General features: G+C 36.5%; 1 protein-coding gene across 3 annotated transcripts in view; it reads left to right on the top strand.

Annotated features, from left to right (window-relative positions):
- Positions 1-360: 360 nt before the first annotated feature.
- The window catches only part of LOC111148962 (TBC1 domain family member 19), a 155927-nt gene continuing 137081 nt past the window's right edge, over positions 361-19206 (top strand). For 2 of the 3 annotated variants that reach the window (XM_022505809.1, XM_022505807.1), the window contains exon 1: positions 361-746. Coding sequence is in view for 2 of the 3 variants with exons in the window: in XM_022505807.1 (XP_022361515.1) it covers positions 648-746 (99 nt within the window). In the remaining variant the exon portion in view is untranslated. The remainder of the gene's footprint in view (positions 747-19206) is intronic. The other variant, XM_022505808.1, reaches the window with a different exon arrangement.

The raw sequence follows: 19206 nt of genomic DNA, 5'->3' as shown, positions 1-19206 counted from the left end.
GCATAAGACCCCAGAGAATAGAAACAGGAGACGTGGAAATAAAAAATGAATTGTTACATACAGAGTTAGCCACCTTCACAATTGTTACATCAGCTAATCATCACAACATTGTGAACTGGTGTTATTTTACAGAGATAGAAACTGAGTTCTGAGATGTAAGCACCCCACCCATGTATACACAGCTAGTGTCAGAGCCGGATAATTCTTGGCAATAATTTCCCGTATAACTGTGTGCACAGTCCTGTTTCTGCAGAGATTCAAAGGTGGGAAAGGCATGCTCCATTATGATAAAACACAAAAATACACGACTCTGAGTTCGCCTTCCCCATTAGACGCACTGCAGTTCTGGAGAAAAGAGCTCTTCTTGTGCCTTTTCGATGTTAAACCAAGCAGGAACAATGGAATGAAAAGCTACTCCTAACGAGGTCTTTTTTTTCCGCCAGCGGAACTCAGGCGCTGGGACCTTCAGCCGCCGGGGGGACCAGAGAGGAACGGACTCACGGCCCGGCAGTTGCCTGGTAACGCCCGCTGGAGGAGTCCCAGCGTAAGAAGGTCCCGGAGAAGTGTCACTGGCCCCGAGTGAGACCCCGTAGCCCGTTCTCCCCGCGCCAGCTGTCCTCGCGGCTTGGCGGGCTAGGGCAGCGGAAATGTTGCAGGAGGAGTCGGATTTGTCTCTCATTATTGCCCAGATAGTCCAAAAGCTCAAGGGCTCCAATTTATACGCTCAGTTGGAGCGGCAGGCCTGGGTGAGTGAGGCCGAGCGGGAAGGGACGGAGTCGGGCGGGGCTGCGGGGATGCCTGCACTCCGCCTGCAACACGCTAACCCAGGCGGGAGCCGGCTCCTGGTCTCCCCGGCTCCGCTCCTGGGCGCGGAAAAGCTTCCCTTGCGGGTGCAGGCTGCACTTGCTCAGCCTCGCGCGTGGGGTAGTCGATTTTTAAAGAAGGGTGGGGCGCACCCCGCCTTTCTTTAGGCCAGAGAATGCTGAGGCTGTTCATTGAGACCATAGTCCTTTCCAGGGTCTAATTTTTTAAGCTTCTGGAATCAGTAGAGACGGATGGGGCCACGCCTTCCCGCACATTTTTCGTCTGGAGGGCGTTTGGCCCCCAGGTGCTTTTTTTTTTGCTCACCGTTAGTCCGTCACCTTCTTGCCCTCTGTCCTCCCCGCAGTGATTTCTTCCTCTTTCTCCCCATCCAGCGTTCACGGAGTATTTTCCCAAGGTGCTAGGTTTCTTGGGATGCAGAGGTTGGTCTTTGCCTTTTTGTGTGAATGTCATGTCAACGGGATCGTACCGTATGTGAATTTTCGTGTCTGGCTTCTGTCACTTAGCATAATGTTTTTGAGATTTAATCGTATTGTTGGTATTTCGCTAGTTCTGTTCCTTTTTACTGCTGAGTAGTATTTCATGTTTGGATGTACTATGATTTGTTTATCCATTCATTGGTTGCTGGGTATTTTCCGTTACAGCTATGGGTTGTTTCCAGTTAGAGTGATTATGAATAAAACTGACATATACATTTTGATACAGGTTCTTTGCTTGAATATTTGTTTTCTTTTGGATAAATATCTAGGTGGGAATTGCTGAGTTATATGGTAAGTGTATGTTTAATGGTATGAGAATCTGCCAAACTTTTCCAAAGTGGCTGTATTATTTTGCCTTTCTCCCAGCAATTATGAGAGTTTCAGTTGCTCTGCATCCTAGTTAGTGCTTGGTATCAGTTTTTATTTATTAATTTTTATTTATTAATTACATTCCTCTGGTAGGACTATGATATCCCATCGTGGCTTTGATTACATTTCCTGTATGAGTAATGATACTGAGCATCTTACCATAGGTTAATATCTTCTTTGGTCAAGTAGTTTGTGCAAATCTTTTGCCCGTTAAAAAAATGGTGTTCTCTTATTGTTTGATTGTAAGGATACTTTATATATGACACAAGTCTTTTATCAGACATGCATCTTGCAGATATTTTCTGCCAATCGGTGGCATATCTTTCCCTTTCCTTAACTAGATCTTTCAAAGAGCAAATTTTTTTTATTTTGATGCCATTTTTTAATATGTTTCTTCATTTATGATTTGTGGTTTTTTGTGCCCTACCTACAAATCTTTGCCTGACCCAAAGTCTCAAAAAGTTTCTCCTATGTTTCATTCTAGAATTTTTATAGTTTCAGATTTTACATTTAGGTTTGTGATCCATTTCGAGTTAATTTTTTAATGTAGATAGATTGATGTGCAGTACCACACCTGTTTCCAGTACCTCTATGTTGAGACACCTATCCTTTCTCCACTAATTTTGTTGGTACCTTTGTTGAAAATTGATTTAGAACACACACACGCACACACACACACACACACACACACACCCGTATTTCTGGCTCTTTGCTCTGCTCCACTGATCTATTTGTTTTGACTTTTGTAACTTTATAGAAAGTCTTGAAATCAGATAATTAGTTTTCCAACTTTGTTCCTTTTATCAAAATTGTTTTGACTATTCTACATCCTTTGCTTTTCCATATTAAAGTTTAGAGTCATCTTGTAAATTACTACAAAAAGTTTGCTGGGATTTAGATTGGGATTATGTTGAATATGTGGATCAATTTTGGGAACATTGACATGTAAACTGTTGAATTTTCTGCCTATAAACATATTTTATCTCTTTATTTCTATTTTGTTTTTTTCTTGTCAGTGTTTTATAGTTCAGTATACAAATCTTGCAAATATTTTGTTTAGATTTTCCCCTAAATATTTTTTGATGCTATTATAAATGCTGATTTTTTCTCATTTCATTTTCCAATTGTTTGTTGTTAGTATGCAGAAATATGATTGATATTTGTATATTTACCTTGTATCCTGTGCCTCACTAAACTTACTTATTAGTTATAGTACCACTTTTTGTAGATTGCATAGGATTTTCTTTCTTTTTTTTTTTTAAAGATTTTATTTATTTGTCAGAGAGAGCGAACACAGGCAGACAGAAAGGCAGGCAGAGGCAGAGGGAGAAGCAGGCTCCCCGCCGAGCAAGGAGCCCGATGTGGGACTCAATCCCAGGACGCTAGGATCATGACCTGAGCCGAAGGCAGCTGCTTAACCAACTGAGCCACCCAGGCGTCCCTGCATAGGATTTTCTAAGAACATATGTCATATGTGAATAAAGATAGTTTTATTTCTTCCTTCCAATCTGTATGCCTTTTCTTTCTTTCCTTTCCCTTTCTCTCATCTCCTTCCTTCCTTCCTTCCTTCCTTTCTTTTTTTTCTTTTCTTTTTTTTTTCTTTCTTTTCTTTTTTCCTTTCTTTGCCTTGTCACACTGCCTAATGTCTCTACTGCAGTGGTGTTTAGATGTGTTCTATTAGGTTGAGGAGCTCCCTTTTATTCCTTGTTTTTTGAGAGTTTTATTATGAATGGATGTTGGATTTTGTTAGATACTTTTCTTGTATCTGTAGAGATGCTCATGTGATTTTTCTTTTTTAATATGTTGATATGGCAAATAATATTGATTGGTTTTGAATGTTGAACCAATTTTGCATTCCTGTGATAAATTCCACTGGTTTTGATGCATCATCCTTTATATATATATTTCTTGATTTGATCTGCTAGTATTTTGTTGAAGATTATGTGAATATTTTCATGAAAAATATTAGTTTGTAGCTTTAACATCTTCATCTAATTTTGTTATCAGGTAATGCTGATCTCATAAGTTGAGTTGGGAAGTGTTCCCTCCTTTCTATTTTGTGGAAGAATTTGTATAGAATTAATATTATTTCCTTCTTAAATACTTGGTAGACTTCCTAGTAAGGTCACTGGGGCCTGGAGTTTTCTTGGTGGGAAACTTTTTTATAAAAAGTTTAAGTAAAAAAATATATGCAGGGCTATTCAGTTTGTTTATCTTGTTGAATGTTCTGCGTGCATTTGAAAAGAATGAACATTCCGCTCTAGGTATTCTACAAATGTCAGTTAAAGTAGTCAAGTAGAGGGGCAATTTTGTTTGAGTGTGGAGGCTGACTAAGTATGGAAGCTTCAGGCAGTATAGTTGGGGATCAAGCTAGGCTTGAGTTTTGTTATTACGGTCATTAGCTTCAGTGTACCATAGGCTTCAAAGTTGGTGGGCTGCTGTAACTTTGTGCTTAGAAAGGGCCCTGGAAGACTGGAAGGTTTTTCTCAGTGTTTTTTCTACATCCTGTGCTTTTGTCTGCCTCTGTTTGCCTCTGCCACAGAGAGAAGTCTCTCTTCCTGCTCCTAATCTTTTCCTCAGCAGTAGAATGCTGTTTGTTTATTGGTCCTAAGCTCATGATAGGTACAGGCATTCTCTATTCTACGGGTCCTGTCTTAGTCCATGTGCCTTGGGAGTGGGTCTTTCTTCAGCGTTACTTTCTCTTCTCCCCTTGGCACCCAACTCTGCCTTGTATTTGTTGCTGATGTTGGGTGAAAGAGAGATTCCTGATCCTCACTAGTGCTGGCTTACCTTGTCTTTGTAGGATCTGGTGTAGATCCTACCGGTGTAGGATCCTGGGCCTAGGAAAGTCTTTCTTAAATTCCCATGAGGAAGATCATTTTTTAATCCATCTCACCCCCAGAAACAATTAATTATTGCCTTGTCTTCAGAGTGGGAAGTTTCCTGAGCCCTCTCTCAGAAGTTTAAGGCCTTTTCCTTAAATCAGTGGAAAGTTAGGCAAGGTAGCATGGTTTTATGCCTGTCCTAGAGTGGCAGTTTATCCCTTCTTGTGCACCTGTGCCACAAAAGAGGGCTCTCTGCAGTTCCTGGCTTTGCCCCTATTCTTTTGGATGAGCACCAGCTAGAGACCCATGGAAAAGAGAATGAATGTGAGTATAATTCCCCATGTGTTTTTTGTTTTTTTTTTAAGATTTATTTTATTTATTTGACGAGAGAGAGAGAGAGAGAGAGAGAGTGCACAAGTAGGCAGAGAGGCAGATAGAGGGGGAGAGGGAAGCAGGCTCCCTGCTGAGCAGAGAGCCCGATGCGGGGCTCGATCCCAGGACCCTGAGATCATGACCTGAGCCGAAGGTGTCCACCACCCCCATGTGTTTTGAGCTTTTAGTTATTTTAAGTTGAAATGTTAGCCCACATACATACTACAGTTAACATTTTAACTGATTTCTTCTTTTTTGCTTTTTTCCTCCTCTGCTTTGCCAAAGATGAGATAGTTTGGCATCCCTTCTGTCCTTGGAGAGGCTTGTTATTTTTTTGAAATTTAATTCACTTGATTGTCTACAACTTCAGTTTTCTGATGGTTCAAGAACAAAATAAGATTTGGTAGATTATACCCTTTTTTTTTTTTCTCGTTAGGGTGGGAGAGACATTCTTGTACTGGCTTTCTACATCCTATATATTATTAGAACTCCAATAACAAGTGTTAAAGGATTGCATCTATGTCCATGAGAAAAATTGGTCTGTAATTTTTCTTTCTTATAATGTCTTTGAAAGGCTTTATTATCAAGGTTATGCTGGCCTGATAAAATGAGTAGAGAAATGGTCCCTCCTTTTTTATTTTCTGTTAGCTGAAAGAGTGTTATGAGATTGTGTTATTTATTTCTTAGATTTTTGGAAGAATTTTCCAATAAACTGTGTGTCTTAGATTTTCTTTTCGGAAGGTTTTTTTTTTTTTTTTCTCTTTTATTAGCAGACTTCATTTTTTAAGAATGGTTTTAGGTTTACGGCAAAATTGAGCAAAAGGTACAGAGTTCCAATATATTTCCTTTTCTCTTGTATACAGTTTTCCTATTATTAACATCTTGCAGTAATGTGGTACTTTCTAATAATTGGTGAATCAATCAATACATAATTATTAAATAAAATCCATAGTTTACATCAGGAATCACTTTTTGTGTTGTACTGTTCTAGTGGTTTTTACAAATGTGTAATGTCATATATTTGCTATTTCAGTATCTTACAGAATAGTTTTACTGCCCTAAAAATCCTCTGTGCCTCACCTACTCATCCCTCCCTCTATTCCTCCCAAGCCTCTGGCAACCACTGACTTTTCTGTCTCCATAGTTTCACCTTGAAGAATGTCATATAGTTGGGCTCATGCAGTATGTGGCAGTTTAAAACTGGCTTCTTTCACTTAGTAATATGCATTGTGTTCCTCGATGTCTCTTTGTGACTTGATAGCTTTTTTTTTTTGGAATAATATTCTATTGTGTGGATGTATCACAGGTCATTTGTACATTCACCTATTGAAGGACATCTTGGTTGCTTCCAAGTTTTGGCAGTTACGAATAAAACGGCTAAAACATTCCTGTTTAAATGTTTGTGTTAAAATAAAATACCAAGGAGCATGACTGCTTGTATGGTAAGACTGATTAACTTTGTTAGAAGCTGACGACTTATCTTCCAATGTGGCTATACCATATTCCATTTCCTTTACCGGTGAATGAGTTTCTGTCGCCCCACGTCCTCATCAACAGTTGGTGTTATCAGTGCATTAGATTTTAGCCATTTTAACAGATGTTTTGTGATATTCTCACTGTTGTTTTAATTTGCAATTCTTTTTTTTTAAGATTTTATTTATTTATTTGTCAGAGAGAGAGCATACACAAGCAGGTGGAGCACAGGCAGAAGGAGAAGCAGACTCCCTGCTGAGCAGGAAGCCAGATGTGGGACTCGATCCCAGAACCTTGGAATCATGACCTGAGCTGAAGGCAGGTGTTTAACCAACTGAGCCACACAGGCGTCCCTAATTTACAATTCTTTAATGACATATGATACTGAGCATCATTTCAGGTGTTTATTCGCCATCTATATATCTTCTTTGGTGGGTGTCTGTTTGGATCTTTTGCCCATTTTTAGATTGTATGTTCTTATTGTTTTAAGAGTTTGTCGTAAAATTTGGATACACGTTTTTTATTTTTGTTTTGTTTTGTTTTGTTTTGTTTTTCAATCAGCTGTGTTTTGTACAAATATTTTATCCCAATCTGTGGCTAGTCTTTTCATTCTCTTAACAATATCTTTTGCAAAGAAGTTTTTAAAGTTTAGTGGAGTCCATCTTATCATTGTTTTTCTTTTATGGATTGTGCTTCTGGTGTTGTGTCTAAACATTAATTGCTAATCCCAAAGTCACTTAGGTTTTCTCTTATGTTATCTTTTTGTAGAAGTCTTGTAGTTCTGGGCTTTAAATTTAGATCCTTGATCCATTTTGAGTTAATTTTTGTGAAGGGCATGAGGTGTGTATCTAGATTTTTTTTTTTTTTTTTTTTTTTGCATGTGAATGTCAAGTTGTTTGAATACGATTTGTTGACTTGTTGAATAGACTATCTTTGCTCCATGGAGTTGTCTTTGCTCCTTTGTCAAAGATCAGTTGACTGTATTTGTGTTGGTATTTCTGGGTCTCTATTCTATTCCATTAATCTGTTTGTCCATTCTTTCACCATTACCACACTGTGATTTCAGTAGCTTTATAATAGGTTGAAGATGGGTGGTATCAATCCTCCAACTTTGTTCTTATTCTTTAATATTGTGTTGGCAAGATTTTTAATAACATTAAATTTAATAGATATAGGAATATTAAGATTTTCTATTTCTTTTATTGTGACTTTTAATAAGTTGTGTTTTTTAAGGAATTTGTTTATTCCATTTAAATGATATAAATCAGTGGCCTAAAGTTGTTTATAATAAACATATTTTTTTAATGTCTGAAAATTTGATTACAGTTTCTGATAATGGTAATTCATATGTGTGCCTGTGTGGTGTGTTTGGACAGTTTTGCTAAGGGTCTCTCAATATTATTAATCTCATTAAAAAAGTAGTTTAGGCTTTGATGATTTTGCCTTAATTTTGGATCATATCTTTATTAATTGCTTCCTACATTCCTTAGGATTGATTAACTGTTTTTTGTTTTGTTTTGTTTTTAGTTTCTTCAAATGGAAGTTTACATCAAAGATTTGAAATCTTTCTTCATTTCTAAAATATGCAAAAGAAAAAAAATTAAAATATGCATTTAAGGTTATACTTTCCCCACTAAGCACTATTTTAATGGTATCCCCATAGTTTTAATGAGTCATATTTTCATTCAAAATATTTCCTAATATTTTTTGTGATTTTTAATTTGATGCAAGGGTTATTCTGAAGTAGATTGCTTAATTTCTATGCCATTCAGATATTCTATTTTTGTTACCAATATACAGCTTAATTTTAGTGTTGTCTGAGAACGTCCTCTGATTGATTAAATATTTTAGAAATTTTAGGGGCTTGCTTTATAACCCAGTGCATAATCAGTTTTGCTGAATGTTTCATGTGCACTTCTAAAGAATGTGTGTACTGTCATTGTTGGGTTAGGTTTATCTCCATATGCCTCTGAGGTCTACTTGTTAATTATGCTGTTTAACTTTCTTATAATCTCATTGACTTGTTTTTTTTTTGCTTGTTTTATTAGCAATTGTAAGAATTGCTTCTTAAATTCTTTTTATGGGTTAAAATCTCCCACCGTGATTATATATTTGTCTATTTCTTTAATACTCTCAATTTTTTGCTTTCTATATTGTAAGGCTAATTTATTGGTTGTGTAAGATTTACATTGTGTTATCTTCCTGATAGCTTAAACCCTTAATCATTATGAAATGTCCTTCTTTATTTCTAGTGAGTTTCTTGCCATAGAGTCTGTTTTGTCTGATATTAGTATAATTACGCCAGCTTTTTTTAGTTAGTGGTTGCATGGTATGACTTTTCCTATACTTTTATTTTCACTCTACTGTTACTGCATGTAAAGTGTGTCTCTTGAAAACTCTAGCATCTAATAGCTGTTTTTAAAATCCAGTCTAATAGCCATAGTCTTATAATTGTATTATTTAGTCTATTTGTATTTAATGAGTTTGCTGACATTAGTTTTGTATTTATATGTTACTGATTTAGTTTGTATTATTGGTCTTAATATTTGTTTTTTTTTAATTTGATCCATTTGCTTCATATTCTGTTTTCCCTCTTTTGATTATGCAGATATTATTCAAATATTTTATTATTTATTTTTCTCTCCATTAATGTGATAGTTACACATTGTTTTACTATTCTTTAAATCGCTACCCTAGAGGTCACAGAATTTATTCTTGATTAATTATAGTCTCATATAAATGACCACTTTACTATTTCCCTGTTAGCTAATGCTAGAACTTAGAACATTTTACTCATTTATGACTTTTTCCCTTCATTATTTTTGCCATGCCTTTTATGTGTAATTTAAATCCCTCAAGAGAGAGATTTTCTATGATGGCAGATGAGTAGGAAATCTTAGTTTCATTTGGTCCCAGGAATTCAGCTAGATACTTATCAGATCATTCTGAATACTTATGAACTCAACTGGAGATCTAAGAAGAGAATAGCTGCAGCTCTACAAATAGAAAAGCAACCACTTTATGAAAGAATGATAAGATGGAAAAACTCACTTCAAAAAAGAGAACAAGAGGCAGTACTGATTGCCAGGAATCTAATCACTATGGATATGAGTAAGATGTCAGAACTAGAGTTCAGAATACTGATTATAAAGATACTATCTGGGCTTGAAAAAAGCATAGATGACACTAGAGAAACCCTTTCTGGAGAAATAAAAGAACTAAAATCTAATCAAGTCAAAATTTAAGGCTATTAAGGAGATGCAATAAAAAATGGAGGCTGTAACTGCTAGGATAAATGAGGCAGAAGAGAGAATTAGTGATATAGAAGACAAAGTGATAGAGAACAAAGAAGCTGAGAAAAAAAAAAGAGAGATAAACAATTACAGTATCCTGAGGGGAGAATTTGAGAGATAAGTGATACCATAAAGCAAAACAATATTAGAATAATTGGGATTCCAGAAGAGGGAAGAAAGAAGGAGAAGGTAAATTAAAGCAAATTATAGCAGAGAGCTTCCCTAATCAGGAGGGGGAAACAGGTGTTCAAGTCACAAGGAGCCACAGAGAATTCCCCCTCAAAATCAATAAATATAGGTCAACACCTTGACATATAGTAGTGAAACTTGCAAATCTTAGAGACAAAGAAAAAATCCTGAAAGTGGCTCAGGACCAGAGGTCTGTAACCTACAAGGGTAGAAACATTAGACTGGCAGCAGACCTATCCACAGAGACCTGGCAGGCCAGAAAGGACAGGCATCGTATATTCAGGGAGCTAAATGAGAAAAACATGCAGCCGAGAATACTTTATCCAGCAGAGCTGTCATTCAAAATAGAAGGAGAGATAAAAAGCTTCCAGGACAAACAGGAACTAAACAAATTCTTGATCACTAAACCAGTCCTGTTAGAAATATTAAAGGAGATCTTTTAAGTGGAGAGCCCAAAAGTAACATAGATTAGAAAGGAACAGAGACAACATGCAGAAACAATAATGACTTTACAGGTAATACAATGGCACTAAATTCGTATCTTTTAATATTTACTCAATGAAAATGGGCTCATGCCTCAATCAAGACACAGGGTATCAGATTGGATAAAAAGGTAAGACCCATTGATGTGCTGTCTGCAAGGGTCTCAGTTTAGACCCAGAGACACCCCCAGATGGAAAATGGGGTGGGGTGTTTGAAAACCATTTATCATGCTAATGGACATCAAAAGAAAGCTGGGGCAGCAATCCTTATTTCAGACAAACCAGACTTTAAATCAAAGACTGTACTTAAATATGAGGAAGAATACTATGTTGAATTAAAAGGTTTATCCAACAAGAAGATCTAACAAATGTAAATATTTATGCCCCTAACATGGAAGCAGCCAATTATATAAACCAATTAATAACAAAATTAAATAAGCACATTGATATTAATAAAACAGGAGTAGGGAACTTTAACTCCCCACTCACTGCAGTGGACAGATCATTTAAACAGAAGACCAACAAGGAAACAAGGGCTTTAAATGACATTGGACCAGATGGACCTCACAGATATATTCAGAGTGTTCCATCCTAAAGCAATAGAATATACATTCTTTGAGTGCACATGGAACATTCTCCAGAAGAGAACACATACTGGGTTACAAATCAGGTCTCAACTGGTACCAAAGATTGGGATTATTCCCTATATATTTTCAGACTACAATGCTTTGAAACTGTAACTCAATCACAAGACGAAATTTGGAAAGAGCTCAAATACATGGAGGCTAAAGAGCATCTTACTGAAGAATGAATGGTTCAACCAGGAAATTAAAGGAGAATTTTAAAAACTCATGGAAACAAATGAAAATGAAAACACAACTGTTCAAAACCTTTGGGATGCATAAATGCAGTCTTAAGAGGGAAGCATATAGCAATACAAGCCTTTCTCAAGAAACAAGAAAGGTCTCAAATATACAACCTAACCTTACACCTGAAGGAGCTGGAGAAAGAATAGCAAATAAAGCCTAAACCCAGCAGGAGAAAAGAATTAATAAAGATCAGAGCAGAAATCAATGAAATAGAAACCAAAAGAATAGTAGAACAGATCATTTTTTCCTCTTTTTTCAAAAAACATATAGCTCGTAATTATTTTAAAGTCCTTGTTAGTTAACACCAATATCTGGATCACATGTAGATCTGTTTCTGTGGTGTTATTTTCTCTTAGCTTTTGTCTATCTGATTTTTACTGTCAGCATGACTAGTAAATTTTTATTTGATGCTAGACATTGTGTGTGAAAAACTGTATAGCTTGTAGATGATATCTTACTTTATTGAGGGTTCCCTCTCCACTGGGAAGATACTCTTGTCACTGGTTACTGTAATCCAATTAGGGAATGCTCTGGGTTGAGGCTGAGTTTTAGCCTCTTAGGCCAATCTTCCTCTAGTTCTTTCCTGGCTCTCCAAAGTTTTCAAATAAGAATTTGATGTATTCTAGAGGTCCTTTCCTCTGTAGGTCCCAAACTCTAATTTTTCTCTTGTCAGACTGCTAAAATGACTTTTTCACAGGTTTCCTTCTTAGATTTTTAACTTTCTACTTCAAAGAATTCTAATATTCAAAAAAATTCTTGGGGACAAAACCAGCCATGTGCTTAAGACCTCCAGCTGTTTGCCAAAGCTGTCCTTATTTCTCTGTCCACTGTTGGTAGCCCTGCTTTATGTTGGGTTTGTATTGATTCTCAGCCTCTTGTCCGTGCTCAATAATGATTCCAGGGAAAACATGGCTATAGACAGCAGTTCATCTATGAATATTTTTCCATTTCTGATACTGTAGTTCTTGTTCTCAGCAATTCTCTTCTACCTTCAGATAGTTTATTCCCTACCCCTCCCCCCCTTGGCTTTGCTAGTTCTATTCAGGGGTCCTGATCAGCCACCAGTTCTTTTATCAGCTTGGAAATGTAAGTCCCATTTTGTGAGGACTGAAGAAGATAATATGCCTGGCACATTGTAAGTGCTTAGTGAATGGGAGCTGGGGTATCCTTCAAAGTCCAAACAAGATTGCTTAAAACCTTGAGGCTTCTAATGACCCTTAGAAAAATGGTCAAAATCCTTGATCATACCTACTCTACTATTTCAGCCAAGACCATTTAAGCTCTGTAGGTCTTCTATAATCTCCCAGTTTAGTGGCCCATAGTACCTGGAACTTTCTTTTTGTAATATTTATCATGCCTGTATTTATTTTTTAAATGTCTGCTTTCCCCATTAAAGTATATGTTTCATGAAAGCAGGAAGAGTGTATGTCTTCACTGAGCTGCTGTATTTTACACCTACCAAAATGACTGGCATGAGCCAGGTGCTCAACATGTATTTATTAAATGGAATAAATCTAGATTCTTCTTTAATGTTGATTGTAATGACATACGTGGTATATCTACTATGTGCCAGATACTCTACTAGGTGATATAAGATTACAGAAAGCATCCTAACCATTCAAAGTCTTATGTGGGACTCTGCTTTTCTTTGAAAAGGTTTTTTTCCTTTAAATATTTCTTTTTTTTTCAAACTTGAGATCTAATAACTTAATAGCTATTTCTCAATTTATAAAAAAAACTTAAAAGTTCCAGATAGTAAGCAACAATGACAAAAGTTTTTATTTTTATTTTTATTTTATTTTTTTTTAAAGATTTTATTCATTTATTTGACAGAAAGAGATCACAAGCAGGCAGAGAGGCAGGCAGAGAGAGAAGGGGAAGCAGGCTCCCTGCTGAGCAGAGAGCCCGATGTGGGGCTCAATCCCAGGACCCTGAGATCATGACCTGAGCCGAAGGCGGTGGCTTAACCCACTGAGCCACCCAGGTGCCCCCAAAAGTTTTTATTTTTAAAGCTTTTTGTATTTCAGAATTGCAAGTAAGAGATTAAAGACATGTGTATAATATAACCTTATTTGGAGATTACTGCCCTGAGGAAGTATTTTTGTTGCTTTCTATTTTGAACTCCACTTACATTAATTAAATATGATTATTTATTTGATTATTCAGCAAGTATTTATTGAACATTTAGTATATGTCAGGCACAGTTCTACTGCCAGGGGATACAATAGCAAATAAAATAAAGTTCTGTCATCATGGAGAGATGATAGTATTACAGGTAAAATAGGCCCGTAATCCCTTATCTAAAATCTGGGGGCCAGGTATGTTTTTGGAATTCAGATTTTTTTCAAATTTTAGAAGGTTAATTTATGCATATTCTGTGTTACTTAATATCCCTACCATGGTCTTATAGTACCTTGTAATTATACAAATTAATATTTCTGCAACAAAATGTATGAATTTTCACATTAATTGTGATAAATAAGGACTATAAATAGTCTCATGTCAATTCAGGTCAGATCAGATTTTGCTGCCGAATGAGTCAAGTCAGGACCGATTATGCCACCTATTCAGTTATGAAAAAAACGTTGGCTTTTAGAGAATTTCAAGTAAAGGATAATGTGTCTTCAATATAACATCAGCTAATTGCTTTGATATAATAAAAATTAGGGCAAGAAAAGAGAAAGAAAGATACAGCAGGGTAAGGAGATGATTACATGGGAACTCAACTAATATTTGGCTGATTCTTAAGATACCTAAAGTAAAAGACCCATAATATTACAGATTGATACTTTAGAAGTATATAATTACAGATCTTTTAATATTAATACAAACTTGAACCTGAAAAAATGTGTTGACTACTTTGCCTTAGCTTATATCAACTAATGAAGACATTTAATAGAAATAAGCTAACTCTTAAAAGCCAACTCTATAGTCAGTTTTAGTAACATAATTTTAAACAACTGGCTATTTGTTACATGCCTTTACGATTTTAATCATGAGGGCAGTTTCCTGCCACCAGCATTTTTCTGTACTATCTTCATTTTGTCTGTTTGGGTATACTGTGAAAATGCTAGAGCAGTATTGGTTCAACTTAATTAGAAAACTAAAATCACACAGAATATTTCAAAGAGAAATGTAAATGACATCTAGACTTTCCCCCCACCATTAGCAATTTTTTTTTAAAGATTTTATTTATTTATTTTTCAGAGAGACAGAGAGAACAAGCAGGAGGGGAGCAGCAGGCAGAGGGAGAAGCACGCTCCCTGCTGAGCAAGGAGCCCAATGTGGGGCTCAATCCCAGGACCCTGGGATCATGACCTGAGCCAAAGGCAGGCACTTAAACCACTGAGCCACCCAGGTGCCCCAGCACTCCTTTTTTAATAGTATAATTAAACTGTATTTTAATATATCCTTTTGTAGATTTAAGTTTAATTATCAAGATCTTAGTGGATAACATGGAATTTTGTTTCTGGAAAGGGGTGATTTTTTTTATTTCTGAGTTTTCTTGAGTTACTTTGTTATGAAGTCAACTTACTCTTAAAATCGAATTTGCTTGTTCATCCTCTAGACAATAGCTTGATAACCTAATCTAAATTTGATGTTTAGCACAAAGATCAGCATTGTTATTTTGTATCATTCATTATTGTATTTAAAATGGATGTTGTGTAAAACCTCAAATGTTATTTGCATTCCATTAAGTGTTTAATAAATCCTGTTGCTCTGATTGTTATTATAATAATAATAGAATTGTGAAAGGAAGGAACCTGAAAGAAGATAAGCTTTGGAGAGAGAAGGAATAATATAATCGATAGGATGTTGTCATAAATCTAGAACCCCAGAGCATCTCAATGCTAATGTCCCTACTAAAAAACTTAAGAAATTATATTTCAAATATTGTTTTTTCATTTATCATTATTAGAAATGTATACGTGTGTAAGAAATTTAGAGATCATAAAAAGAGAAGAAACTGACATTCATTTATCATTTATTTTAACGAAATGAAAATTTAATGGATTTAAATAAATTTTAATTAACTATTTTCTGTAAGACATAGATAGAACATGTATATATTTTTAAAGGTTTTATTTATTTTAGAGAGAGAGAGAGAGAGAGCACAAGCAGGGGCAAGGGCAGAGGGAGAGGGAGAAGCAGGCTTCCCCCTGAGCAGGGAACCCAGAGTGAGGCTTGATCCCGGGACCCTGGGACCATGATCTGAGCCGAAGGCAGATGCTTAACTGACTGAGCCATGCAGGTGCCTTAGAACATATATTGATATTGAAAGGCCTGTGCCATGAGTAGAACTTCCATCTTCTTCTTTTTTTTCTCTCTCTCTAGGGTAGGATTTGGCATATATATTATTAAGCTTTAGATTGTACTACTGCAGTTGATATAAAATTAATAATTCAGGGACTCTGACTGTGTTTGGTGTGATCCAAGGACTGTGTCTTTCTTACTTGTATCTGTCATGGCTTTTATTGTGTTCAATATTGGAAAGTAAGACAATTGTAGGAATGCTCACAATACTGACTCCATCTTTGTCCCTTCATTTTGTTCATGTTCACTGGATGATCTTTCTTGGAGCTGTGTGTTTCTGGTTCTTTGGAGATTAATATACATAACTTAGAAATGCCCACCAAGGCTAAGATGGGGAGAAGCTTGCTTTGACCTCCCATGAATCCATTAAAGATAAAAGTCTTTCTCCTTTCTGATGCACAGGTGGTACCACAAGATCTAATTCAAGGTTAGCTGTTAATTAGGTGCATGCAAAGCCTACGAGTGCATGCAGACCCTTTGATCTCACTATAGTGCCCTTCTGCCCTTCTGCCCTTCTGCACATTCTGTCACACTATAAAATCTGTGGACAAAGGTCTAGACTTTGTGGAGAATAGCTGTATGGTGCCTGAATTGTCATCTGCCTGCCACCCCCATCAGTAAGTTACCTGGTAAAACTCTATGTAACTTGTATGGAGTTCCATTTTCTTGTCTCAAAGTGCCTTCTATCTCTCTTTTATTGACTGATTGATTGATTTGATACCAAGTCTTTATTTAAATTTTAGTTAATTAACATACAGTATAATATTGGTTTCAGAAATGAAATTTAGTGATTCATCACTTACCTATAACACCCAGTACTCATCACAGTAAGTGCTGTCCCTTATACCCATCACCCATTTGGCCCATCCCCCATCCATCTCCCCTCCAACAACCCACAATTTGTTCTCTAAAGTTAAAAGTCTCTTATGGTTTGCCTTCCTCTGTCTTTTTTTTTCTCCATCCCCTCTGTTACTCTGTTTTGTTTCTTAAATTCCACATGCGAATGAAATCATACGGTATTTGTCTTTCTTTGACTGACTCATTTCGCTTAGCATGATACACTCTAGCTCTATCTACATCATTGCAGATGTCAAGATTTCATTCTTTTTGATGGCCGAGTAATATTCCGTTGTGTATATGTACCACATCTTCTTTATCCATGAATCAATCAATGGACATTTGGGCTCTTTCAATAATTTGGCTATTGTTGATAATGCTGCTATAAATGTCAGGGTGCATGTGTCCCTTTGGATCAGTATGTTTGTATCCTTGGGTAAATACCTAGTAGTGCAATTGCTGGATTGTAGGGTAACCCAATTTTTAACTTTTTGAGAAACCTCCATACTGTTTTCCAGAGCGGAAAAGTACCATCTCAATTTGGGGGACACTTTACTGTCTCTCTCCCATCTTCTAACAACAGTGTGGAAATGAATTATTGTATATAGCATTTCAAAATAAGAAGCCTTTTTTTCCATAGAATTTATGTACTGGGGGCGGGGGGTGGTAGGCAAGATAACTATTAAAATATGGGTTTACTTTGAATAAGTAAGTATATCTTTTTGCGTTTTATTTCAGGACTGACTTGCTTAGAGAAGGTCAAATAGGGTTTTTGAATTAGGTAAGGCCAAGCTGAAACAAGAGAGAAAAGATTGATTACTAAATGTGAACTGAAGACAGGCTCAGGCATAAAGTATATTATGAAAGGAGGCTAAGAAGTAAGATGTGGAATTAGAGGGATAAGACAGACAGTGCTGGCAGAAAAGTAGGTCAGCTTTGAGATGTCAGCAAAAGAAAACCAGAGAGGAATCTATCTTCAGGTGAGAGAAACCAGAGCAGGGTTTGAATTATACAACATAGACTGAGTATTAGGCATGGTCAGCTTGTACAGAGCCCAAATTTCCAATTTGTAACTAAAACTCATTCCTGGCTACAATGCATATCCGCTGGGACTACTTGGATTACAGAAACAGATTTAGTCTACCATTTCATAAAGAACCAAAAATATTAGGAAGGAATGGAGATACCCAATTCAGCATGTTTTAATTGAGCCTCTCTTATGTGGTGGTGATGGGAAAAATTAGACAACGTCCAAAACAGTAATGTTAATGAGAAGAATGTGGATTGATGCAGGAAAGAGCAGTTATTTGTCACACTTTTTCTTAGCTTTTTTTTTTTTTTTTTTAAGTAATCTCTATACCTAATGTGGGGCTCAAATTTATGACCCCTGGATCATGAGTCACATGCTCTACTGACTGAAATAGCCAGCACCCCAGCTTTTTATGTCCCTCAATACATTGTAGGTTCCTCAAGAGTGAGGGAGAATCATGTCTTATTTTTCTTTTTATATTTAGCAACTGGCACATAGGAAGTGTTCAATTAATTATTGAAAGAAGAATGTAAATTCAAAGGCATATACTAGGATATAGATATAGTGAAAGGACACAGATGGGGGTAGAGAAAGCTTGGTTAGCACTTAAGGTGGGAAGACTGGAGTGAATTCCCAATATAGGAACAGTGAGAAGGTTAAGCAAAAGGTTTCTGTTATATTATAGGGCACTTCTAAAGAGTGAAGGAGTTCAGAACAAGTCTCCCCAAAACGTACCACTTTCGTATGTGGACTGTTTTGAGCTGAAGGCAATCAAGATCCTGCAGCCTCAAAAGAAACTTTTGCACTTAACTACCTAGAAGAATCTAAATTAGGTGTTTCCCAGAATAAGAATTATTACCAGAGATAAATTTTATCTGAGTGACCCATCTATATGGCAGGGCAAGCATCTAATTATGAAACATCTGCTGTTCTTACTGCTCTATAATTACCTTCCTTCCCTTTGAAGTCCCAGGCTTCTACCCCATTCTTTAGCTCAGGATGGCACATACACCTCATTTTACCTTTCTATTTTGAGCCTTTTATGTGGGATTCCCATATGAATGAAATTAAATTTTATTTTCTCCTGTTAATCTGTTTATTGTCAACTTAATTCTTAGACCAGCTGGAAGAATCTCTGGAGGGGTGCCGGGTGGCGCAGTTGTTAAGCGTCTGCCTTTGGCTTAGGTCATGATCCCAGGGTCCTGGGATCGAGCCCCGAGTCAGGCTCCCTGCTCAGGGAGAAGCCTGCTTCTCCCTCTCCCACTCCCCCTGCTTGTGTTTCCTGTCTCACTGGGTCTTTCTCTGTCAAATAAATAAAATCTTAAAAAAAAAAAAAAAAAAAGGCTAGAGGAAGATTTTTTTCTTCCCAACAAAAGATAAGATTATGTATGTTGGGTAGTACTAGGTTTTTAGAAGATCATAAATGCCAGAATGAATTTTCTTTTATTCTGTAGGTATTGAAGGGGTCATTGAGGTATTTTGAGGAGGGTGAAGACATGAAGGATTTTGTAAAGAAATCTGGTGAGTTCAATAGATGGGAATAGGAGAGAGTGTTCCAGCTTCATCTTCCACTTTATTCTTTCCTGCATTCTCTTGGAACTTTTGCTATTCCACAAAGTGACAGTGTACAAGAACATCCCCAGGCCTTTACTTAGTCTCTTTACTTAGCCTATACTCTTTTGTTCCCCTTTTCCAGTTCTTCAGTTAGAATTAATTGTTTCTGTCTCTAAGGATGATACCTCTGTTGTAACATGTTTTTTCTTATGGTAGCATTATTATTATTTTATATTAGGTATCTTCATGTCTGGAATAAAAATGCCAGAAAACTAGGCCAATCATCTTGTGTTTTCCA

The sequence above is a fragment of the Enhydra lutris genome, unplaced genomic scaffold (assembly GCF_002288905.1).
Source record: "Enhydra lutris kenyoni isolate GAN:26980312 unplaced genomic scaffold, ASM228890v2 scaffoldscaffold21, whole genome shotgun sequence".
Classification (NCBI taxonomy): domain Eukaryota; kingdom Metazoa; phylum Chordata; class Mammalia; order Carnivora; family Mustelidae; genus Enhydra; species Enhydra lutris.
Note: the sequence above shows the minus strand (reverse complement) of the source record. Positions and strands in the feature narration are given on the sequence as shown.